The sequence below is a fragment of the Dipodomys ordii genome, unplaced genomic scaffold, assembly GCF_000151885.1.
Source record: "Dipodomys ordii isolate 6190 unplaced genomic scaffold, Dord_2.0 Scaffold8, whole genome shotgun sequence".
Taxonomy (NCBI): Eukaryota; Metazoa; Chordata; class Mammalia; order Rodentia; family Heteromyidae; genus Dipodomys; species Dipodomys ordii.
Window position 1 is genome coordinate 20,012,407 of NW_012267224.1, and position 27,021 is coordinate 20,039,427.

The following is a 27,021-nucleotide window of genomic DNA, read 5'->3' on the forward strand; positions in this document are numbered from 1 at the left end:
AAACCATGGCAACAGTGGAACTTGTTTCAAACACTGACAGGAAGAATGTTCTAGAGTCATAGGTCCAAGATTCAAGATATTTATGGACATCCTCGCTTTGCATGAAACTTGTCTTTGATGGTTCTCGTTGTCTAGGGCCTGGAGACCCATTTTGACCTTCTGTTCATTTTTTTACTTGCCTGATATTTACAGTATACTTACTAAGTGCTAGGTCCTGTGTTGTTGTTGTATGAATGTATAGATATATAAAAATAAGCATGCAATGGTCCCAACTGAATTAAGTTGTGATGTTAGACCAGGGCAGGACAGGTTCAGTATTGTTGCCTTGGTAACAGCTGTGGCGGTGGTGGGAAGGTGATCAGTTTGGCTGATTTCCAAATTAAAATTCAGTAAAGCCTATTCATTAGATGGGGGACTCCAATACTTCTAAAGCTGTAATTTTCTATTATTTTTCCTTCTTAGAAGTCACAAAGTATTTTTTATCAACTTTCTTACCCCAGTCTTCAGGAAGAAAGAACTCTTAATTTTGAAAATGTTTGTTACCTTTAAGTAGTTGTGTCAGGGAATTGCCATTCACCAAAGCAATTTATGAATACAACACATCTTGATCAACGCTGCCCTTTTCAACATTCTCACCCACCCCTCACAACCCACCCCTTTCCCGCACTTATCTTAGTTTTAGGTTATGTACTGAATTTTTTTTTTTTTTGCCATTTAACAAAGCCGTTTATGTACCATGCCTCTTGATATGTGTCATCCCTTCCACATCTCCACCCCCTTCAACTCATCCCTTTCCTTATACGTCTCAGTTCTGTGGTATATACAATGCATTCTTGTCTGCATTCTCCCCTCTTCCCTCCTTCATTCTACCCTTCTTTCCTTGAACCCAACCTCCGCTCTTGCAAGTACCCATTTCCTGGCACATATTTTGTTGGGCTTTGACTTAGCCTTTTTAAAAACAAAATGATGCAATTTTGCTCTCCATAAAGTCTAGTACAAGAAAGAACTCTTTTGCTTCCTTTTAGATATAATAGTTCATGAGTCTCTACTACTCTGGTTGTCTTCATATCCTGCCACCAAGTCTCATCCATCCTGCTAAACCGAGTCTTGTCTACAGCACCTCAGCCTTGAATTGTTGGTTGGGTTTTGTGAAGGGTCTTTGAAACATGTGTTGAATTAGCTATGTTCATTCATTCCTTCAACAAATATTGATCATGTGCTGATGAGGTCTCCTTTGCTCTCTCTGAGGTCTTGCTCCATTTCTCAAAGATGAGGTGGTTGTTGAAGACGTGGTGGTCAGGATCAACAGGCAGCATCTTGGAGCATCATGGAGATATTTCCATTCTCGTTGAGAGCTCCTGTGGTTGATTAAAATTCCAGTCACTGCTAGTTGATTGATATCTGGAGTCTTGGGGAGATGTTGACACATCTGCTTGAACAAGGTCTGAATCATTAGCGGATGTGGAACCTGTCCACAGAGTTCGAAAAGCAGATTGTGTGAACATTGGGAACTTGATCAGCACCACGCTCGCAGCAATGTTGGTTTCACAGGTGTTGCCTAGAGCTTTCATGGAAAGTTCAAATATGTTACCCTTGGGTGCCTTGATGGGCCCAAGGTGTGAAGGATTTAGGTTTGGAGCACATGGTGGTGAACATTCAACCCTGTGCCAGAATCACTTTCTGTCTCTTGTGCCGCATGGCCTTTGTGTCAACTGGCTGAATGCACTTCCTTGGTTCTGAGCAGGGCACTTGGTGTTTGTCCTGACCTATAGCTGACATGAGAATGCAATGACAAAGCATCACCCTCTGTGGATTCAACATTCAAAAATGCAAAACAAATCTGAACGAAGTTCCTTCATCACTCAATCAATAGATATCAAGAATCCACAAGGGTTGGGCATAGTGACTCACATTTGTAATCCCAGCTACTTGGGAAGTGACACTGGGAGCATCACAGTTTGAGGTCAGCCCAAGGAATGAGGGGAGTTCATGGCTTATGGATTGAGATATCCATAAGCCAAGCATCGTGGCTGCACTGGAGGCCGTGGGTAGGAAGATTGTAATCTGAAGTCCATCTTTAGGAAAAAAAGTAAACAGTCAACAACAGAAACATGAGAACCTTCCTGAGTTAAAAGGAGAAACTAAAAGGAAAGAAGTTCTGAGATGCTGGGCACTGGTGACTCACCCCTGTAATCCTAGCTACTCAGGAGGGTGAGATGTGAGGATCATGATTCAAAGCTAGCCTGGGAAGGAAAGTTGTGAGAGTCTTACCTTCAGTGAAACACCAATAAAGCCAGAAGTGGTGATGTGGCTCAAGGAGCAAAGAGCTAGCTTTTAGGAGAAAAAAATCTCAAGGATAGCACCCAGGTCCTGAGTTCAAGCCCCAGGGCCTGCAACAACAACAACAACAAATTCTGAGGTAGGTCTCAAGAGATCAAGCACTTGCCTAGGGAGCCAAGGCCCTGAGTTCAAACCCCAGAAAAGTGGGTAGGGGGTTGGGGGAGTATCCACAAGGTGCTAAAAAATCTATCAGTAGGCAGGCAAAACAAAGTTTATCTTCTACTAGAAAAACAGTAGAGAAAATAGTAATAATATGTCAGAAAGACACACACACACACACACACACACACACACACACACACACACACACACACACACACACACACACACACACACACACACACACACACACACTCTGGTTAATAGTAAATTCGGTAAACCAGAATACAAAACGCTGGGATAAAAGGTTGTAAGAGTGATCAACACAAACCTCATTGAGAAAGTAATATTTGAGAAAAGATCTGAGAAAAGCAGTTTTCCATAGAGCTGATGAGAGTGTATTATAGCATATATATGTGACAATGTGTGTCCAACTGAGAGCCACATTTTATATATCATTCACTCTTCTGTCTGCCAGCTGATGACATTAGCTTCTAAGTTTGTTTTAGTGTTGGTGACATGCCTAGGTATTGAACACTTTAAAATATTATTTGGAATCTTCCAAGGGATGGCTTATTCATGTATAGTTGAAGAAACCAAGACTCAGATTTAGTCAAATCCAGTATCTCAAGCAGCAGTGGCTATGGGATTTGAACCCACCTGACTTTGGACTTCGGACTCTCAAGCATTTTCCCCTTTGCCATGTGTACTCCCTCCCTCTATCTCTTTGCCTCTGTCTCTCTGTGTCTCTCTTTCTCTCTCTTTCCCCCTGTCTTTCTTTCATATGTGACCTGTGGAAATGGGCTGGGATCAGGCAATTTAGGGTTGCTTGTGTAACTAAGATGTCACAGTTTTAAGACAGAAAATGACATCAGTCTACAAAAACCTCCTCAGTATCATCTTCCCAACCCTCCTCCACTCAGGAAATATGCCATGGTGAATAAGGCAAAGGTTTGGGGGCTGAGCATTTAGCTAGGTGAATGCTGCTCTTTGTATAGCCTGCCTTCCAGAAAAGGCAGCCATTCTATTTATTTTTAACTATCGCTAGAGACTGTTCTTGGAGTGTATCCCTAACTCCTTGGAATATTAAAGCACTTCTTGGTTCTGTGCTGCACAGATTGGTGAGTGTTAGACTGTCTTGAAACATAGGAAACACAGACTTTCCTTGTATTCTGTTCTTGCAAACGTGTCACAACGTGGCCTGTTGTAAAGTGCTTCACATATCTCCATAGCAACAGTCCAAGGACAAGTCCCTGGTACTTGATATCTGCAGACTGAATCCAGTAGTGATCTTGAATCAACAGCATCACAAAAGCAAAAATAAATGTAAAATCATGTTCCAAAATTTATTTTAAAAAAGAGTTACACAAGGGAGCCATGTACTAGTTAGTGCACTTAGTGCGTAAAAAACATACAGCTCTGCTTTCACACCTTAAGAATTTTTAAGAGTTTGGGCAAATAATTTGGAAAACTCAGGTTGCATTTTAGAAAGACATCCAAAGAAGTTTTAGTTCATGCATTTTCTTTCACTAGCCCTAAATCAAGCAAATGCATTGAAATATTTTTGCTTTATTAAAATTCATAGCTGCTTTGCGTATAAATAAAACACTCTAATTTCTTAAAGAGGTACACCCTAGGGTAGAACTAACACAATGTTAAACACTGGGGTATTAAAATTCCACTAGAATCCTAGATTGTGAGAGAAAATAATTTGTTAGCATTGTCTGCACATACTGTGTAGTTGGAAGAAAACTTTCTAAAAGCCTCTTTGGGAGAAGATGGAGGGCAAGTCGAAACTCTCAAAGTGGGTCTGATAAGTGCCTCAAGCTTTTGTGGGGCTTTGGTTGTGAGCATTAAATTCTCAGAAACTGAACTTGACCCCACCATAGACTTTCTCTGCTAGTCTTCCCTGAAAGCTGATGTTGCACTGTTTTTAAGTGTTACAGATCCTTTGGCTGATTGTGATGACCTCCATGGTGACCCCTAATAGCTCTGATGTTCTTCAAAAATACCTCACAAGATCTGACTTCCAGTTTATTTATTTAAAGCTTTCTAAATATTTGCTGCAAAAAAACCCCCATGAATATCACCCATAAATAATATGTGCCTTTAGGTCTCTCCTCCACACTTGGGTGACAACCCTTAGGTCATTTCAGTCTTTTTTTGAGAGGTGGGGAGGAGGCAGGGGTCTGTCATGGCGTTTGAACTCAGGGCCTGGGCTCTGCCCCTGAGCTTTTGTGCTCGATGCTAGCGCTCTACCACTTTGAGCTACAGCACCACTTCTGGTTTTCTGGTGGTTAATTGGAGATAGAAATCTTATTGAGTTTCCTGCCTGGGCAGGCTTTGAACCTCAGTCCTCAGATCTCAGCCTCCTGAGTAGCTAGGATTATAGGCATGAGCCACCAGCATCTGGCCATTTCAGTCTTTTCTAAAGTGTCCTTTAAAACTCAATATCAGCACCAGGAAATGGGCACATGCAAGAGGTGGAAGGTGAGAAGCCAAGGGGAGAGAGGTAGATGAGTGACATGAGGAAGGCGGAGAAATGCAGTCAAGAATTTATTGTATATACCGCAGAATTAGGGAAAGGAAAGGAAAGGATGTATTGAAGGGGGGTAAGAATGTTGAAGCAGATAATGACACTGATCAAGATACATTTTATTCATAAGCGGCTACTGATCAAGATATTGTAGTCATAAGCTGCTTTGTTAAATGGCACCTCATTTGTAGAATTACTAAGATAATTAAAAGAATTTAAACCCAATATCATGCTCTATTTTTCTTTTTTGAGAGAGAGAGAAAGCTTCAAAGCTTGCTTCCCAGAGTTGTAAAAGCAGGAATGAAACAGAACTGGCATTAGATCTTATAGAAATTCCCTGAAAGCAACGACTCTACCCATTGACACCTCAGCCAAGGAAATGGCTTGAACCAAACTGGGCAGTGAGATTGGATGCTGCTGCGTCTCAGCTCAGCATCTTTTATTGGGGCCTTTCCCCAGCACGATCCAATCTATATTCTTTTCAGCAGACTGCCCAGGCTCATTCCTGTGCCTTTATTCCCTCTTCCCCCACCTCCTAAGACACTTCGGGTCCTTTCCCTCTTCAGGGTAAGGGGGAAAGCTCGGAAGACAACCTTTGACACCCCGCTCACATCAACTTGCTGAAACCCTGCTGGGCACTTCTGAATGGATTCCCATACCCTGAGTACCATTCTTTCTGGTAGTCTGTGTCTGTGGTTCTCTTCCTTGAGATGGTAACTTCTTTGGCATTGAGAGATTATTTTCCATCAACCCCTCCAGCATGTGGTGTAATTACAGTTCACTGTATTGCTTGGTTGCACCAAGGTATCATTGCATAGGCCACGCAAGCCTTGAGCTTGGGGATCCTCCTGCCCTCAGGCTTCCTAAGTACTAGGATTGAAGGTGGATACCATCAGACCCCAATTGGAAGGTAGTTTGTGTTATTTGCTTCTTGTGTGTTGCTCCGAGAATTGTCAATTCTCATTTGCTACTCCTTCTGTGGCCTTTCTTGGGGCTGAGTACAAAGCTATCCTGACTCTTTTCTCTCTCTGGAATTTAGACCCATGAGAAGATCTCAGTGGTCGCTGGGATCTGTAGCAGTTGCCAGGCTTCTCCCAGGCCCTGTATTACTTCATTCAAGCCATGAAAGGAGAAGAAACAATACTGTCCTAACACATACTTAAATCCTCTGTGAGTTATGCTCCCTTCCTGTCTCTCTCTTTCCAGTTTAGAAATGCCATCCTTAAATTTAGTCTTGCTTCGTTAGCTCTATATTTTTTTTCCCCTCAGTACTGCATGGATTTTTTTTTCTGTAGGTGTTAGAGAAAAATCTAGCTTCCAATTAACTTTGCCACTGATTGCTTTGGAAATCTTGGTGAGTCAGGCCTTGCTCATAAATGATGATGAGAATTTTAAAGTTCTTTGAGCCTGGCAGTACATGAGCAGAATACAGATGAACTCATTAGAATGTATAGTTGCTACACTTGTGAGAGTGGCTCTGAGAGAAAGTTGTAAAGAAATCTGGGCTTTCAAGTCTTATTTATGATTTTCAAGGGAAGTATGTGTACTTTGCCTTATATGAGCAACTAATTTACACAATTTCTTTAAACATCTCTTGATCTTCAACTCATCGACTTAGGCATTAAAATGCAAAAAAAAAGAGAAAGAAAAAATTTTTTTTTAAAGATGAGTATTGCAGAAATTCCACTGAGGTTGAATAACTACACTCCTACCAGGAATTCAATCAACAAGAGACTTAGGGAAATAGCAGGATGGGAAAAGTACTCAACAATTCTATTCTTTATGCTTCCTAATTATACAATGAAGAAATAGAAGGATGTCACAAGAGCACGCATTTCGGTAAACATTTGCGTGAGGTGGTATTTAAGAATCCACAGAACTCTCCCAAAAGGGCTTTAAAAAAGCCTTCTGTCTAGCATTCTGACTGTACGCCACTTTCTGCACATCTTGCCTTTTTTTATAGACAGTATCATTATCGCTTGTAGGTCTGGATTTTTATTCTGCTTCTGCTCCTATTTTGAGCCTCTTTGAACCACAGTGGGTTTTGTCAGATGTTATCAACACGAGGGCTGGGCAGGCAGAGCCCTGTCCCACCTCTTTTGGAAAACAGTCCCTAAGACCTCTCCTCAGCTTCCTTTCTTACGGAACTTTCTCATTTTCCACTTAGGGATTTCCAGAGGCTCTATTGTTTCCTTTATAATTGTCTTATCTGACCTGTAATTTTCAGTGATTAAGGTTTGAGAGTAGTCTCCTTTTCCTCCTTTTCAATGTAGTGAGGATGAGTCAGGCTTTCTGAGTAGTATTTTGTCTTTGCCTTGTTTCTCCAGCAGCATGGAAAGAAGTCTGAAAATGTTGACCAGCCAGCTTTCTATCCAGAAGTGAAAAGAAAAGGGGAAATGTCAGTAGGTCTGGTGGTAGGATATGCTTAAGTATAAAAAGTCACATTGTTGGCCTATCATGAAAGCGCTAGGTTACCAGTCATCCTGCCTCAAAGAAACTGAGACTTTACATGAAGCTGCTGACCAGTAGCAAGTTGCAAAATCCCCAGCTTTCATCCTTTGGGTCAGGGTTATGACATATTCCACCATGGCAGTGATTATTTGTGTGGAAATGTTTAAATTTGGACGTGCAAACCGGAGTCTGGAAATCGTCTTGCTCCCCATACCAGAGTTCTCTGGAGCTCTGGCTTTGACAGCCATACCTTCTTATTAAAATAGACAGTAGGGTGTCAGTGCCTGGGGGAGCTGTTGACCTTTCTTGGTCATTGGGGAGCTTTCTTGCTTTCCCTTTCAACAGAATTGAGAGACATTTGATAGAAAATATCTTCAAAATGACAGGAGGATTAGAAAAGGGTTGAATTCCCTGATTATATAGCTTTCCTAACTAGATTATATTGAATGGTACCAATTCTTTTTTCTAATGAACATATATTAGTTATACAAGTATATGTTATTTATGTTATTATGTTATATATTATGTTATATGTTATCATTATGACATTTGCACACATGCAGGATTTACTATGATTATGTTTACCCTGCACAACACCTTCCATGAGCAACATCCATTCTAATGAAGATGGATCTTTGTTAGTCTTTGAATAGAACATTGCAAATTATGGACATTTCAGTTATAAGTACTATGCTTAAGTTGGGAACATTTATCTTACCATTAGTAGTTGAGTGCATTCATAGCAAGCAAGTGGTTCTAAAATGCTTGGGTCAAAACTTAGTGCTATGAGCTACCAGCTCTGTGACTGTGTGCAAGTCACAGAGGCTCTCCAATACTGTTTCTTTGATCTGGGAAACTTAGTGGTAATACATTCAAGATATTATCATATAGGTAAAAGATGCTACACCCACAGTGGCCAGTACTGTGTGAGCACACAGTAAGTTTTCCATAGGTAGCACTGTAACTATCATCACTATCTTGGTACCCATAATCCAGGTCTGTTATCTTCCCAAACATAGCAAGATCAAACCTCCACAGGTAATTTGTAAAGTGAACAGAGTCTCCCCCAGTTCACGTAACCTGACAATATTTGTTGAAGGATTTTATTTCCTAAAGAAAATGGGAAGTATTAAATTACTTGTACTGCCAGATATTAGGAAACAAAATTAAAATTAAAAATTAAAAATTGGAAACAGTAAATGTTACGTATTGTTCTAAATCTGTATACTTAAGAAATTTTGGGACAATTCAGGGAAACTCAGTGTATAAATAACTTGAAAAACAGATGAGCAACTATGCTTTGGAGAACAGAGCCTCCCTTCCCCCATCTTACACAAATGAACCAACATTTCCCTCTCGGTGAACTGCCCACCTCCTAAGGCAGGTTCTACCCACCAGCTTTCCTCTCTCTAGGTAGCACCAGCTCTTACGACTTCACCCCAGAGAGAGAAAAACAAAAGACGATTCATTATATTTTGCCCCTCTTCTTTTTCTTGTACCAGAGTTCAGAAAACTTGCCACCAGAGCCCCCTATTGATTCTAAATTGGAAATGCTGGGCTCTTTAGCAATTCCTTTCATTCCGTCCCCAAGCTGGAGGACTTTGAACTTTCTTCTGTTTTACACCTGAGGTAGAGCCCAGTAAACCAATAGCCAACATTTACTGAGGGTTCTTTACAAACCCCAGAGTTCTCCTAACGTAGCTGGTTATTTTAGCTGCTTCTCATCATCAGCCTCTGAGACATAGGAATATTCTTGGCTCCATTTTACAAATGAAGGAAGGAATGCAGAGCACAAGGGACTAAGTAACTTGCCCAAGCGGGTGGGCCTGAAGTTAGAAAGGTGGCGGGCCCAGGGTTAGAAGGCAAACCAATAACACTTGAGATGTCGAAGTTCCTGTGTCATCCTCATTGCTCGAGATCACTACAGTGAAAAGTAAAAGCAGCAGATATTTATTGAGGTTGTAGTGTGATTCAGGTCCGCACTTGGTTATGTCAGTGACTCAGAAAGAGATAGGAGCCGGATGCCAGTAACACACCTGTAATCCTAGCTACTCAGGAGGCTGAGATCTGAGGATCTTGGTTCTAAATCAGCCCAGGCAGAAAAGTCTGTGAGACTCTTATCTCCAATAAACTACTCAGCAAAATCTGGAAAAGTGGCACTGTGACTGAAATGGTAGAGCACTAGTCTTGAGCACAAAGACACTCAGGGACAGTGCCTAGGTCCTGAGTTCTAGCCCCAGAACTAGAAAGAAAGAGAGAGAGAGAGAGAGAGACAGACAGACAGACAGACAAGAAATCCTGCTTAGCTGGGCGCTGGTGGCTCACGCCTGTAATCCTAGCTACTCAGGAGGCTGAGATCTGAGGATCGCGGTTCAAAGCCAGCCTGGGCAGGAGAGACTGTGAGACTCCTATCTCCAATAAACCACCAGAAAACTGGAAGTGGCGCTATAGCTCAAGTGGTAGAGCGCTCGCCTTGGGCTGAAGAGCTGAGGAACAGTGCCCAGGCCCAGAGTTCAAGTCCCATGACCGACAAAAAAAAAAAAAGAGATCCTGCTTCCTCTTCAATAAACTCAATGTGTTCTAGTTATCATAGTGACATCATAGGCTTAGCACCTTGATTGTTGATTCTCAATATAAGCTATTGAGTCTTATACTCAAAAAAGGAAGACATTTTGGAAGATAGTTTGTTTTAAATTTTTTTTATTATTTCTTATTGTCTTTAAGTAGTTGTACAGTGGGGTTAGCATTCCACCTGTCAGTTTGTACAAACGAAGAGCCAGCCTCAGGCTAAATTTTACATACAACCTGATATCCGGGAATTGTGGCCCAAGAATTGTCACAGTTTCATGTGATAGAGTGTCATGAGTTTGTCCCACATGAGCCATGAATTAGTATATTCATAATTGTGGTGACACAATGTTCTACTTATTTTGGGGTCTAAATTTTTTCAAACACCAATAGGAGAAAAATATTCTAAAATAGATTATTTCTTCTGGCTTTCCTTCAGAAAGACTGAATAAGAAAAATATGGTGCTGGGAAAATGAGCCAAAATGTTGATGAAATGTCTGTAAATGGTTGTAGGATATAATCAAATGTAAATTGTTATCTTTGTCATAAAATAAATCGAGGCAACAAGTCTAGCTGTTGGCAGTTCCTATGAATAGTAAGTACCTGTTGAAAGGAGTTGCTTGACTTTGAAATTGATTGCAAGAGTAAACATTTATAAGAACTTTCACAAGTTCTAGGTTTTTTAGCCATGTTAGTTACTTCTATTCAGATTATACCAATTATCTTTGCTCCATGGTTATCTCATTAAATTTTTATTCTCTTTGTGTCTATTGGTGTTTGTGTCTCCAGGTTTTCATGCTGTGCCCTTTGAGATAGGGTGTGATGAATATACACCGAATGTAATAGAGAAATGTTTGTAAATGGAGATGACCAAGTAAAGGAAATTGAGACTTGAATTGTGTGGACCCAAATCAGAATAGATATTGTTTAATAATTGGCTTTGTTTCTCATGATTAATAAGACTGTCACTACAAATTACCACTAATGAGAACTGCAGGAATTAGACACACATAGATCAAAATGCCCATTTTCCTGATGATAAGAGGGAGATGGAAAGCTTTGTTCCTCCTGCTCTTTCACCTGGGACTGCAGTAGACTTGGCCACTCAGCCTCAGGAACTACTATCCTATGTGGGTCTCCATGTGGGGCTATGTCTGTAACACTTGCAATGGGAGCAGCAGAAAGTGTGTTTCTGGCCAGAGCTGGAGAAAGGGACCTTGCTGAGTATGCTCAGTACCTTCTCTAGTAATTACTACTCCAATTACTCAGTAGCAAGGTGGCAGGAAAAGGCCCAGGGCCTTTTTGAGTTTTGTCTACCTGGAAACAAAAAGCAAAAGAATGGGAAGGTCTGCCTTCAATAATAAATGATAAAACAAGCTATAATAGAGTGCATAAATAGCAACAACAACAACAAAAACCTTCTGAAGACATTAGCCACAATACATTGTGCTTAGCAAGTACAATAATCACTATATTGTGTATACCAGGATTACTAGACATGAATTTCAAGGTTAAGTCCTATATTCAATACTTAGGATATTTTCAGAAATACTGGTATAAAGACCCAGAAGCAGAGCTAACAGCAACAAATTCTCAATATTGACTGCATCTGATTTCCTATTGAAAACGACCTGTTGACTAGCTCTAAGTCTTATTCCTCAGTGGGAGTTTTGTTCTGTTCAACTGTCTAAGTAATATGTTTTGCCTTAGTCAACATGGAGAAACTATGGCCCTGTATTTATTTTGCATTGCATGGCTATGCTTTTAGATAGAGGCATTCATTTGTAGAAATGAAGTGTGACATACCAAGGGAAAGAGGAAAATATCATTCCACTTCATCTCAAACAGTGGCTGTACTCTGGACATTTTGTGGCATAAAGATTTCCAGTAGAGCTGGCCACTAGTGGCTTACTCTTGTAATCTTAGCTACTCAGGAGGGTAAGATTTTAGGATTGAGGTTCAAAGCCAGCCTGGACAGGAAAGTATGTGAAACTTTTATCTCTAGTTTATCAGAAAAAAAAATCTAGAAATGGTGCTGTGGCTCAATTGGTAGAAAATCAGCTTTGAGTGGAAAAGCTTAAGGATAGCAACCAGGCCCTGAGTTCAAGCCCCAGTACTGGCACATGTACATGTGCGTACATGATATCCTCTATGATAATGATCCTGCAGGTGCTCTACTCAAGTTATTATAAATTGTATGCGAATATACAGAATTTATAACCACAGAGAAACAATTTTTTGACAACTAGCAATTTATTGGATTTAAAGACATTACTGTTTGAATTGTTCTCTGCTACATCCGAGTGCCTAAGATAGCATATTCTACACCGTATTACAATCCTAGTTTATTCACTGGAAGGAAAGAAAATCTGAGGCATCCTTTTTCCAGAGGCAAGTTAACAGTACTTTCTGAGTAATTTGGAATTTGACAGGGAGGTAAGTGTAATGGGCCCCCAAGATAAGACTTTCTGGAAGAAGAAAGCAGGGCTCTTAGTAGCAATTTTTAAGTGAATTCGGCTAGGAGAAGTAACATGAGCCAGATTCTTTTCATTACACAGAGATCACAGAAAGGAATACTGCAGAGTCAGGCTCAAATGAACCAGATTCAAATGTGTATGAATTTTTTTGTAACCAGAATACAGCCACATGGAGTTTTATGTTTTAATTTTGGCATTAGCTAAATAAGACTTTGGCTTAGGAGTGAGGAAGGGGCTACTTAGTAAATCTGAGGTTACTTAAGAAGTTTCTAGACATAAAGCATTGGGAACGAAGATCCTGAAGAAGGAGACAGACCAGTCATCTCATGGTAAGAAGGTGGCACTGCCCCTCAGTGATAGTATGGCAGTGTTTAGGTTAGCGATTCTATCTATTATTCTTGACTAAGATTTGGTTGTCCGTAGTAATAGGACAACTTCTATTCAAGGGTTACACAGTATAGCACCTCCAATTCTTCTACAAGCAAATATGGACCAGTCTCTCCTATCAATAAGATGGTTTTGAGTTTCACCACTAAACCAGAATTTCTTCTCTCCCAGCAGTGAGACCAATAAACAGAAGAGCAATAGCCACTATCTAAGTGACCTGGGTATACATAGAGAAGACCAGCAATCAACTTTAACTGGGTTTGGGGGTGTTTTATTTGTTTACTTATTTGTTGATTTATCAACAGAATATTGCTCTGTAGCCTAGGTAGCCTCCAAGGTGACCTTGAACTCAATTCATCAGCCTCAGCCTCTCAGGTGCTAAGATTACAGGCATGAGTTGCTATACTTGGCTAATAATTATAATGAAGTATTGAAACATAGTGTCTTGTTTTGTGGGATAAACAGTACTGTATAGTCATTGTATGAAAAAAGTATATATATATACATATATATATATATATCTAACAGAAAAAATGAATGCATTTGTAATAGTTTTTCCTGAGAATCTTAGCACTAAGGTTTGCAGCCTTATTTTCTCTGATTACTTGTATGTAACTGACATAGTCCAGGTTAAAATATACATGGATTTTTTTCTCTCTAATTTTCCTTTGATTTTCCCTTTTCTCTTTAGTTTTCTCTTTGATTTTCCTTTTCCTTATATAATTCTTAACTGTTCTTCAAAAACACAATTTGGATAGTTATATAATTCCCTCTACCCACCCCCTTATGAATCTACAATAAATTATTTAAGTGTAGTCCTTTTATTGGACATTTAGATTGCTTCTATTTTTAAGCTATTGTAAATCAACTTGTGATGACTAATGGTGTGTGTAATCTTTTCTTCCCGGCCATTTTTAAGGACAAATTCTCTGGAGTAAAATTTCTAGATCAAAGAAAACTCACATATTTAAACTTCTGGAGATATATAGTCAAGTCTCCCTCCAAAATGGTTGGGGTAGGGGATTCTCAGCTCTGAAAGCTGATGGCTAGTGGGTCATTACCTTGCAGAACTACTTTTAAGCATCGAAGTCTAGACTTTTGCCCTAAGCTCCCATCTGTCACGCCAGTGAGGAAGATGAATCTCTCTTCTCTGCCATCTGTGAAAAAAAAAAGTATGCTACATTATCCAATACACCTCCCTTTTATTAAGAGAAATCTTAAGAGGCAGGAAATACCATGTTATTTGGTGACACTAGTTTTTCTCCCAGACACAATTTAATGAGGAAACATTTCAGAAGGACAAAATGTGTTGAGCGTACTGGAGCATCTTGGAGCTGACTCATCCCTTTTCGTGATGTGGGATCCAACCTGTGGAAGCCCAGGCTGGGCCACAAACCACCTGATTGACCACACTGCTGTCCGTGTTTAGTGGGTTGGGCTTCAGCTATCAAGACTTTAAGGGTAAAAAAAAAAAAGACTTTAAGGGTGGCATCAGGATTGCTTCTCCCTAGCCAGAAGTCATCTGTGGCACAGCTGAAGGGAATGAGGTGGGAGGGGTGTTGGGGCAGCTCTTTGCTTACTGCCTATATGGCCTTGCGTGGAGTTCATTTCCCCAGGCTGCACCTTGGTGGTAATGTTCTTGCCCGTGAGTCAGGAGCCACTAAGCCTACTTTGTAGGAAAAGAATAAAATCCAATATTTAGGACAAGTTGACATCCTGAGGGTTTTTTAAAAAATTATTTTTCTTACCTGTAAGTCGTTGTACCAAGGAGTTGCCATTCAACACAGCAGTTTCTGAATGCAGTGCGTCTGGATCAAGGTCACCCTTTCCCTTCTGCCTTCTCACCCACCCCTCCAGCTCAGCCCTTCCCTCGCCTTCTTTTTTAATTTTTAGGTTAAAAAGAAAATCTCTGTTACTTAACGAAACAGTTTACATATGTAATGCTTCTCGAGCTGCATCCTCCCTTGAACAGCTTCACCTGCTTTGACCCACCCCTCCCCTTATTTTTCTCAATTCTGTGGTGTATACAATGCATCCTTGCCTGCATTTCCCTGCTTCAACCTCATAGGTGAAATATTTCTCACTTATATGAAATCTTTCTCTCTCTCTCATACACACACACGCACACAAACTTTAAAGAATAGAAACTATCTAAATGTCTATAGGTAAAAGATAAGTACAACTAATGTGCAAGTAGGAAATATTTTTACTACTTAACTGTAATGGCACTGACAGGAAAGACTCTCTTTTTTATTCTCTCTCTCTTTTTTCTTTTTAAACAGGGGCCTACTATATAGCCCAGGCTGGCCTTGAACTTACAACACTTGGGCCTAAGCTCCTAAGGACTGGGATGGAAGGCATAGACCTAGCTAGGATTGCATTTCTTTAATATCTTTTAACTTAAATTTAATTACTTAATGTATTGTCTTTAAGTAATTGTAGAAAGAGATTTAAACCCAACATCCCAATTCATGAGTATAATGCATCTTGAGTTTTTTTTTGGGGGGGGTCCGGTCATGGGGCCTGAACTCTGGCCTGGGCACTGTCCCTCAGCTCTTCAGCTCAAGGCCAGCGCTCTACCACTTGAGCCACAGCACCACTTCCGGCTTTTTTCTTTTTGCTTATGTGGTGCTGAGGAATCGAACCCACGGCCTCAGGCATGCGAGGCAAGCGCTCTACCACTGAGCCACCTTCCCAGCTCCCTGCATCTTGCGTTTTAAAGGCACTACAATTGAGAAAGCACATTCTGAACTGTCAGTTCTTTATCTATTACATCACCAGGTGTTGTTTTGTCTGTCTTACCCCAAATGCAATTATCTGTAAGCATTTATTACAAATTGGCCTTTCAGATACTCATTATAAGTTCCAAATTTAACAATTGTTCATTTGGGGGCATAGCTTTTCTTGTGTGACAAGAAAAGTGAGGACTAGGATTGTAGGCCTGGACCTAGCTAGGATCACATTTCTTTAATATCTGAGTTGCTTACTAAGTGACTCATAGGACCCCCCCCTCTCATTTATTTATTTATTTTATTTATTTATTTTGTCAGTTGTGGGGACTGAACTCTGGGTCTTGGTGCTGTTCCTCAGCTCTTCAGCTTAAGGCTAGCACCCTACCACTTGAGCCACAGCACCATTTCCATCTTTTTTTTTGCTTTTGAGGTACTGAGGAATTGAACCCAGGGCCTCATGTGTGTGAGGCAAGCGCTCTACCACTGAGCCACCTTCCCAGCCCCTCTCATTTATTAAGGACACTGTACTTGGCCCCATCATTTCTCAGTGTACAAACAGAAAGTTCATCTCAGGAAGCAGTAGGGAGATGTTGAAGGTTAGGACCTGAATCTGTGAGACTATTAAACATAATTGTAAAGCTTGGCCCTGGTGGCTTACACCTTGTAATCCTAGCTATTCAGAAGGCTGAGATTTGAGGATCATAGTTCAAAGCCAACCCGGGCAGGAAAGCCTATAAGACTCAACTCCAATTAACTACCAAAAAAAGCTGGAAGTGGAGTTGTGCCTCAAGTGGTAGAGTGCCAGTCTTGAGCACAAAAGCTCAGGGGCAGTGCCCAGGCCCTGAGTTCAAGCCCCTGGACCTGCACAAACAAACAAACAAAAGGCAAACATATTTTAGCACGTGTGCATTTCATTTTGTAAATGAAAGGAGCTGTGGCTTTTCTCCCTGAACTCAAATACCCAAAGCAGGAGCAAGCCTGTAGGTGTTTCACCCTGGCAGGTGGAGGTCACACTGTTTTAATGAACACTCTCAACCTGGTGGCCTCACAAGAGAAATCCCTATCATACTGCGCTTAGGGACCCGCAGCTACAGGGGATACCGTTGGTCTTAACAATGGCTGCCTCTAACTGAAGAACAACCTCTTTGGAGCTCTTTGTTCTTAGAGAAGAAAAAGACAGGCTTCAGTCAACTATTTGTTGTCAGTTATTGACTTCAAGTGAAAACCCATCTGCCTAGGCGGACAAAAAAGAAGGATGTGTAAGTTACAAAATAGAGCTGAGCATGGTGGCTAACACTTGTAATCCTAACTACTCAGGAAGCTGATAGTTGATGATCATGGTTCATAGCTAGCCTAGACAGGAAAGTCTATGAAATGTTTCTCTCCAGTTAAGTAGCAAAAGGCAGGCAGTGGAGGTTTGGCTCAGGTGGTTTTTCTTTGAGCAAAAAAGTTAAGGGACAGTGCCCAGGCTCTGAGTTTAAGCCCTAGTACTGGCACCAAAAATAAATAAAGGAAGGGAGGGAGGGAAGGAGAGAGGGAGGGAGGAAGGAAGGAAGGAAGGAAGGAAGGAAGAAAGGAAGGAAGGAAGGAAGGAAGGAAAGAAGGAAGGAAGGAAGGAAGGAAGGAAGGAAGGAAGGAAGGAAGGAAGGAAGGAAGGGAGAGGTAGATGGGACATTACAAAGCAACATATTGACTAAAAGCTTGTTAGTTTACCATGTGTACTATCTATTCATTTGCACACATTTCTTAAGGGAATTGTTTGTTTTTGAAACTTCTAGGTAGTCTAAATATGCTCTGCTTTAATTATTTCCAGTCTTGTATATCTATATGTACTTATGATTTAGAAGACTTTAAACTTGCCCAGTCTACTCTTTTTCTAACACTTTGAATTTTGGAAAAATTTATTTTTTATCTTAAAATCAATACTTACATATTTTAGGCAAATGAAAACAACGGCACCCCTTTTTAGAGGACAACCCAGAAATAAAAACAATGCAGTTGCCCTCTGACAAAGTAACTTCACTTCAAATTACTGTATCCTATACATCTGTGAAATGACAAGTTTATGAAGTGCATTGCTGCATATTTTTCTGCAACAGCAAAGGATCTGAAATTACCTATGTGTCCATCAGCTGAGATAAGTTGTAGTTGTTCATGGTTAGGATAACGATTTGTCCAGGTTCTTGTGAGTTAGTTCACTTAGTTAAAGCATTCCCTTCTCTTTCCAAAGTATCTCAATTTGGACAATATGTTATGTGTTTATTCTAAGTTTGGTCCTCTCTCTCCATGGCATACCAGATAGTCACTTTTTTTTATTATCTTTAAGTACTTGTGTAAAGTAATTGCCACTTAACAAAGCAGTTTATGAATATAATATATCTTGATCAGTGTTGCCCCTTTCGACATCTCACCCATCCCTCCCCATACTCCGTCCCTCATTCTTCTTAATTTTGTAGGATATACATTAGATTTTGGATTCCATTCTCCCTCTTCTCTTCATTTGTCTAGCTCTTTCCCCTTGCTTCCTAGTGCTTTATTTTGTTGGATTTTGCCTTAGCCTCTAGAAGGAATTATGCTGAGGTCTCCCTTCAATCTACCATATTTCAGTTAATACATTCAGTTATAAACCTGTATACCACCAATATATTTCATTGTGAGTCTATAAGTTAAATCTAGCATCCACATATCAGGGAAAACATGAGTCCTTTGTCTCCCCGAGCCTGACTTACTTCATTTAACATAATTTTTCCAGATCTTTCCATTTGTTTATAAATAGTACAATATCATTCTTTTTTTTTTTGGGGTCCAGTCCTGGGGCCTGAACTCTGGGCCTGGGCGCTGTCCCTCAGCTCTTCAGCTCAAGGCTAGCACTCTACCACTTGAGTCACAGTTCCACTTCTGGCTTTTTTTTCTTTTTGCTTATATGGTGCTGAGGAATTGAACCCAGGGCTTCAGGCATGCAAGGCAAGCGCTCTACCACTGAGCCAACTTCCCAGCCCCAATATCATTCTTTCTACTGAGTTAAAATTCCATTGTGTATATATACCATATTTTCTTGATCCATTTGCCCATTGAGGGGCATCTGGGCTGATTCCATACCTTGGTTTGGCTTCAATAAACATGGTTGTGCTGGTGACCAGGTAGCCATTTTAAGTAAGGAATGGCAAGACTTCTTATCTTTGTTTGTTTGTTTTTTAAATGGTGTAATTAGTTTGGGTTTTAAAAGGGTGAGAAATAATGTGGAATGTGTGTAAGCAAATTTATATACACATATTTCTGGAAATAGAAATAAGAAACTAAGAAATATTATGAGCATTGAGGGTAGAAATTTGAGTGGCTGAGGACAAAAGTAGAAGAGAAACTTTTTAGGATGCCCATTTCTTGTATTTTCTTTAATTGTGTGTATTCAAAAACTTAAAACCCATTTTAGAAAGGGAATTATATGTATATATAACATATATAATTTACATATTAAAATAGCTCTTTTGGGATACAGTGCTGGTTTTGAACTCAGAGCCTTTCACTTTCTGGGTAAGCTCTATGCCACTGGAGCCACATACATCTTTGCTTTAGGAATCTTTCCTTTAAGGAACCTTAGACTTCATTCTCTTATTTCTGCTTTCTTAATATTGGGGATTAAAGGTATGTACCACCATACCAAGCTCCGGAAAACAAGTTTATAAAAGTAACCATTATAGAGGAAACACAGGAGGAGGCTACAATGCTTGATAAGAAATGTACTCATTAGCTTGCCCATGTAACTATAACCCCTCTGTACAGTATTTTCACACACACACACAAAGAATCCCATAGCCTGGAAAGCAGGCATACTCTTTAAATAAAAGTATCCATTATAAAATTAGCAATTCTGTTTCTGAATTATTTGTTTGAAAGTGATTTTTATAGTCATCTTTTTTAATATATAATTTGGACTTAGATTAAAGTTCTTCAGATTATCGTAATACTAGTGTAAGTATTAACAGGAGTATTTATGGCAATAGTTTCTAACATAACATATACTGCTTAAGTATTCCTTAATTTGGAAATTTATGTTTTTATAAAGTCTTTTTGAATTATCCATGCATATGTATCTTCAGGTTGGATTCCCAAAAGGCAAATTGCTGAATCTAAGAAATGCACAATTCTAAAAGCTTAAGGCACTTCAGTCCTTAAATCATCTTAAGAGATAACAGAACCAATTTATTTCTTGCTACTAGAATGTAAGACTAGCAACTTCCTCATACCTTCCCAACACAAGATCTTATCATTCTTATTCATCTTGGCCAATCTGTTTAATAAACTGTTTTTGTATTGTGGTCTCAATTTGTATTCAAATTTGTAGTTGGCTAAATCTCTTTCCTTGTATTCCACTATTTGTATTTCTTATGGGCAAAAACTAACAAAAGAAAAATAAACAATGTGATAGCTTTAACAGAAAGTTCTTGGAGGATGGAATTATTTCTGTTCATTTTCATGTATTTCTTTTTTGCTTGTCAAGATGCTCAGGTCAAGAGCAGCTTTTAGAAATGTCAAATTTAAAATAATTATATTGGAACTAAGAAACGGAGGGCTGGATGAGGGTGGGAGAGATGGGGGAGGATTATGCCAGGGGAGACACTGATCAAGATGTATCATACACTGATACATTAACTTGAAACTGCTTTGTACAACTACCTAAAGATAATAAATAAAGTAAAATAAAGTGGTTATGTGTCTCCAGACCAGCTACACAGTTTTGTACCTCTGAAAATCAGCACTGTTTACCATATCCTATTTTCTGCTCGGTCACAGATTTATTCATTCACCCAAGTTGACGAGCCAGTATTACCACTTCTGATTCAATACATCATCAGTAGAGTGGTACTGGTGCAGGCAGAAGTCATCTAAAAGTTAGTTGTAATTATTTTAGTTATTTTTAACTCCCGTTAGGGTGTCATTGCACATAACAAGAGGATATTTCTGTTGGGATGGTTTTACCTTAGGCCGTATGTTCACCAAATCAGATGTCTCTTGACATGCTCTCCAGTCCATCTGGCTTACAGACGGTTGTCAGTAATACATGAGCAATCTGCATCATGTATGTATGTCTAAACATCAAACAAATCAAATTCTTTTGATGTCTCCCTCAATCAGTCTTTAGTTTCAAAAACATTCTCTGTGGCACAGTGCTGAGTACAACAGGACCATCACCCAAGTCTGCCCTTTCCTCCCCCCATTGCACACTCAAGCAGTGTTTTAAGGGATTTAAAACACTTAACTGCTTCAAAAGACACTTGAGCTGGGATGCCTGCCTTTCTCCAGGCTGCTCTCAGACATGCATCACGTGCATGACACAGAGTGTCCCATTTCCCCACTCTGTGTGGTCCATGGTGCCTGATAAGACCCAGGCTCCATTGGAAGGGTTTTCTGATGTTTACCCAGGGTGCAGAGGGTCTGGTTCTTAGGGATATTATGTCAGTAGCTACCTAGGACAATGTAGGAAGAGAAAGAACAGCAGGCTCATTTAATTCACCACCACCACCATCATGAGACAGAGAAGCACGATTTATATTTGTCACATGAGATGACCGATACCCAGGCCTATGAAGGGAGGAGACCGTTTTTACATCCCACATCTCAGGGAAAAGTGAATGAGTTTTATGTCAAGTGTCTGAAGATCACAAGTCAATATTAAAAGTAGATGGTTAAATGTCCATGGAGCATTCACTGTCATTCTAATTGTGAATACCAGGAAACCCTTCCACAGTCCAGAGCGGAGGGAGAGAGTTCACCGGTCTTACAATCTGATTGTGATACAATAAAACAGAAATAAAAAGCTGGACTGTAATTTAAAAACCCTTTCCATTTGCAAGCCTCATCCACATGCTTCCCACAAAAATACTCACTGGTACTCTGAAATCAAAAAGGAAATCAGGAGGAAGTGAAAATTACCAGGTAACTTCTGAGACAGTCAATGTCAGACTCAGAGGAAGTTTTCTATTGCTTATTTTTTAAAAGGAAAAAACAGAAGAACTTATTAACTCAACTTAGGAAATAAAGATAGGCTTTAAAAGGCTACCAAGATAGATACGGTGGGAGAGCTGGGGGAGAGACAATGTAAGGGGAGACATTGATCAACATTCATTTTTGTACAATTAAAGATAATTTTTAAATAAATAAATATAGCAAGAGAGAATTAATAAAGATAAAAGCTGGTGGAAGTAGCACGTGGCTCAAGTGGTAGAGCGCTCGCCTTGATCTGAAATGCTCAGGGACAGCGCCCAGGCCCAGAGTTCAGGCCCCATGACTAACAACAAAAAAAAAGATAAAAGCTGAAATTTAAAGGATTAGAAGGATGAATAAATCAATCCCAAAGCTGGTCTGTCATTGGGAAAACCAATTAAAAAATGTAAATCCAAAGAGAAAAAAAGCCATGGCAAACTAATAGATATAAAAGAAGTGAAAGGTTTTTTTTGTGATTTTTATAAACCAATCCATGGCAAGAAGTTTGATAAGCAACAGAAAAGGATAATTTCTTAACAAACTACAAATTATCAAAATTAACCTCAGAAGGGAATACCTTGAATAATCCAGTTGCCATAGAAGAGACTGGGGAAAAAAACTAATGAATTAGCATTGACAAGGATCAGATGGTACAATGATACTACCAAATGGTACAAATCTAACCTTTCTTCATCTTCCAGCTTGATTGAAATATAATAGACATGTAAAATTTATATATCTATTTAAAGGTATATAGTGATTATTTGACATCTGTCTCTGTTTTGGCCTCAATCAAACTAATTAACACATCTATCACTCAATTATCTTTTTTTTTGGTATGTGTGCTGACAACACCTAAGATCTAGCAAATTTCAAGTAAACAATCCAGTATTTTAAACTATATTCACTATGCTGTACACCTGGAATTTATTTATTTTGTAACTGAAGATTTGTTACATGTAACCAACATCCCATTTTATCCAACCACTGGCAACTGCTATCCTACATTATACTCTGTGCTTCATTTGGATTCTAAAATTTAAGATTCCACAAATAAATGAAATCATATCATATTTCTCTTTCTGTGTCTGGCTTATTTCACTTAATATAAGGTCCCTATATTGTCACAAATGATAGGATTTCTTTCCTTTTTAAGGCTGAATAATATTTCATTAAATACACACCCCATTTTCTGATTATCCACTGAAGGATACTTGGAATTTTCCAATATCTTGGCTATTGTAAATAGTATTGGCAGCAAACATGTTATTTAAACTATTCCAAGTTTAAATTTTACTGAAAACATGTGGTATACTCCCCATAGTTCTGGTGCTAAAACAGTGAGCACGGACCTGTGTATAAATCCATCCATGATAAGTCATGCCATAATAAGTAATAAGTCTAGGCTGTAATTCCTCAGAGCTCGTGTGTGTGTGTGTGTGTGTGTGTGTGTGTGTGTGTGTGTGTGTGCTTCCTCTGTAGTTCACACAGCATCAAGGAAGCCTGAGTCACACATACCATGGAAACATTCCTGGAATGTAGTATGGGAGTGGGTCTTCTTCTTCCTCCATGACCAGGTATGCACAGATTTCTTTTAAGCTATTTCATTATTTGTAACCTATTGGCACTCTTGGTTACTGTATCATTGAGGCTACTGTCTCCACATGTTGTGTGTGAAAATTTATACAACAAGAGGCAATGCGTGAGTGTGATGAAGAGTAGAAACTCAGAAATAACACCATTTGGAGCCAACTCCTGATTCCACCATAGCTTAGCAGGCACACAGCTGGCTGTGTGCTTGACTTTCCCACCTGGGCAATGGAAATAAGGGCCCTCCTCAAATTATTTACCTGAGATATAAATCTGTGACACTATTGCTGGGAATAGTGTCAGCACATGAAAAGTATGTAAGAAGTCAGTGCTGATGAGGATGATAGCATCATCCTCATCTATTTTATCATTACTTTTAGGCGATGAAAGATTATGATTTTTTTCATTCAAACTGGCAGTGTTTCTTAGCTTCTCCCTAGATATACCATGTGACCTTGAAGTACAAGGGAGCTGAATTTTTTAAAAAAACAATTATGAAGTCAGGCATCAGTTGCTCACACCTGTGATCCTAGCTACTCAGAAGGCTGAGATCTGAGCATTGAGGTTCAAAGCTAGGCCAGGCAGAAAAGTCAATAAGACTTCTAATCACCAAAAAGCCAGAAGTGGAAGGTGGCTCAAGTGGTAGAGCCTTGAGTAAAAAAAGCTAAGGGACCGTGCCCAGGCCCTTGAGCTTAAGCCCCAGAACTGTTACACACACACACACACACACACACACACACACACACACACAATAAAATACGTAACACAAGATTTCCCACAGTATCCATTTTTGAGTGCACAATTCAGTGTTATTAAATCCATTTGCATTGTTGTACAGCATTCATCACCATTTGTCTCCAGAACTTTTTAATCATTCAATTGTTCCAAACAAACTTTGCAAATGAGAATTCTGCAGAACTTATTTAAATGTGCTCTTTCTCTACATCTGTAAGATAAGCACAGTTGGGACTTTGTTGCTAGTATTTATGTGGTAGAAATGACAAAGTGCCAAACACTTGATAGGGCCTCAGTAATTCTTGTCCAGGGTACCTGAGTGTCCTCCTTCAAAAACTCTAGTGCTTAGGGGAAGGTGCTTGCAGCCATGTTGGTGGCATTCTTCGTTCCTATGTACTCCTTCTGTCTTCCTCTTCATTTTCCCTGCTGACATTTTTTTTCCCCTCAGACAGGTTGGTTTGTGAATACAAACAGCATATGCAATGTGTTAACTCCTTTTGGATGCCAAGAATGTGCTAGGTGCTATTTTAGAGAAATAACTTGACTATTAGATTTACTGTATAAATTAAGCCAACACTAGCTTGGAAAGAGGAAGCCAGTATCCATGGGAAATTTATTATTTTGAATATACTATTTAAAAAAAGCATTCCTTGAAGATGAAATGTGGTTTCCACTTGTACATGTTTACAAAGCCAAGAATCTAAAGTTATTTGAAGACAATTTCTTCTCCACACCTTTTTCGAATTAGATAGAAAGATACTGGAATATTGAAGATGGCCCCAAGTTCAGCTAAGAACCTGATAAATTGAAAGAATAAAAAGGAATGCTGTGATTTTCCACCAGATTCTTTTTTATTTAATTATTTTTTGCTTTGAATTCCTGCTTCCTCCTTTTCATATGCATTTTAATAGCAGCAGAATGTTTTTAGGTAAACTTTCCTCCAGATGAAATTAAACTTTCTCTAGGTCATGGTCTGAATGGATGAGTGCAAAGGTTGCTTATGGCTTTTTACTTTGTGGTATTTCCTTTCTTGCTGGCTTTTTAGCCTTCTCAGTAGAAAGGTTATGACCTTAAAGTGCAATTGAGGTGATGGTATTTGGATCTATCATTAAGGCTCCTACACTTCACAACCCATTTGGCCTCTCAAAGTCTGTTTCTTTTTCTAATGTTATCCACATGCCTGACCCAGACTATGAAGGAATTTGTTCCTGGGGTCACTTCTGACTAGTAAATCGTTGTCTTAACTTGCAGCCCTAGAGAGAAAAGTATGAAAGGTATCCTTTCTTATGAAGCTTGAAGGATGCAGAGATGAACTGGGCCCTTGCTGTTTGACTCCTGTTGGCCTTGCATTCCTTAGGATAGGCATTAACGTTGTAGGAACTGATAGGAAGCTGATAGTTTTAGATTATGGGCCACAATGAAACAGCGATGTCTGCTTCACTCTGCGTTGAGTATCGTTTGAAAGCCTGAGCCCTGTCTCCATAATTTATCTGCATGTATGAAAGTATATCATCTGCATGTATGGAAGTGTCACAATGAGACCCTTTACTTACTGTGTACAATTTGATATTTGCCAATAAAACAGCAGGTTTTGAAGCAGAGGATTCTGAAGTCCAATGTGTTTAGGAAATGCTAGGTTGAGAGAGTTTCTTAGGGTTTCTCAGAATTGTGAGTCTAAGTATTATGACCTCCGGTTGGTGAATATTATGTGTCACATCTCTCCCACTTTATTTGATTCAGAATCCCCTAAGACGTATACTTCAGGACTATGAGACATGATGAAGAACAGTTTTATTGCTGTTCTTTAACCACTAACAGTATTATTTTAATGGTTTCTAAGTGCACAACCCAGTGACATGAAGTAGATCCATGACATTATGCTGTCACCACCACTGTCTAGTTCATGAAGGCGGACACCGTGAAATAGCATAAACACCATGAAATAGCTTCTAAACATGGATGTTTGTTTCTCATTGTTCTGGAGGTAAGAATTCTAAGATGGAGGCAGTAATAGACTTGTTGTCTGGCAAGGGCTCTGCCACATGGCTAGCATCATCTGTCTGTACTCTGATCTGGCCGAAGGGCAGGGGTGCACTCTGGAATCTTTTTTTTTTTTTTACAAAAGCAACCCAAATATTATTTATTTAATATACATTGCAAGGACTTACAGGCTTAATTTAAAAAACAGAAAACATAACAAAAACAACACCACAGATCCAGATAACAGAGTCCTCTACAGAAGTCAAGGGAAAGGACAGGTAGACTAAGGAAAAAAACATACAACACAGGAAAAGCTGGACAGCTCAGGTCAGAGCTCTTGGCTACAGACTTGTTTGAAGTGGTTTCTTGCAGGTACGTCTTAAAAGCTGTGGGTTTTTTCCAGAGCTTGGCAGCATGTGCGTTCAAAGGCCTGTCGATGTTGGGCTCTCCTACCCGGCTCTGGATAGACAGCAGGAGGGTCCTGTTGTCATACAGGGCCAACCACTTGTCTTTGAGGATGTCAGACAGATGTTTCCCTGGGTGTCCACGTGGGGATGGTAGCAAGGCCTGAGGAATTTCACCATGGGTGCATTGTAAGGGTAGCCACTAGAGAACTCCAGATCTTCATATACTGTGCCGGCTGCTCCATGGAGAGTCCCTACCCATTTGAAAAGGTTGTCTGATTCAAGGAAGGTAGAAATTGCATTGTCACCAGACATCATGAGAGTCATCAGCTCGGCTTGGCTCCTTGGTGGCGGCAGCTGGGTCACGGTTTGGGGAGGCCATGGGGGCGGTGCTGGCAGGGAGACAGAAAGTCCACACTGGGGAACTGCCTGGAATCTCTTTTATAAGGGATTCTGTTCCAAAGGGTCCTTGCCTCCCAGAGGCCCCGCCTTCCAATGACCCCGGTCCCGAAGGGCCCCGCCTCCAATACCTTACATTAGGGATTTTTTTTTTTTTTTGGTAAAGGTGACATACAGAGGGATTACAATTACATGAGTAAGGAATTGAGTACAATTCTTGTACTCATTGTTACTCCCTCCCTCCTTTTCTCCCCCATCCCTCCCCGCCTACTGCCCTCTCTCCCAAGTTGTAAAGTTCATTTCCAACATAGTGTCTTGTGAGTATCACTGTTGCATTGGT

At 39.9% G+C, this 27,021-nt stretch overlaps 2 protein-coding genes across 6 annotated transcripts in view; one reads left to right on the top strand and one right to left on the bottom strand.

The window, feature by feature from the left end:
- Limch1 (LIM and calponin homology domains 1) overlaps positions 1-27,021 on the top strand; it is a 308,334-nt gene that overhangs the window by 171,590 nt on the left and 109,723 nt on the right. The gene's annotated exons all lie outside the window — the stretch shown is intronic.
- Positions 1,199-26,609, bottom strand: LOC105980138. Its single transcript, XM_013008883.1, is given in 7 exon segments — positions 1,199-1,468; positions 3,600-3,730; positions 13,921-14,016; positions 16,693-16,751; positions 24,633-24,695; positions 26,180-26,402; positions 26,405-26,609. Coding segments are annotated over 7 exon segments (1,047 nt in total).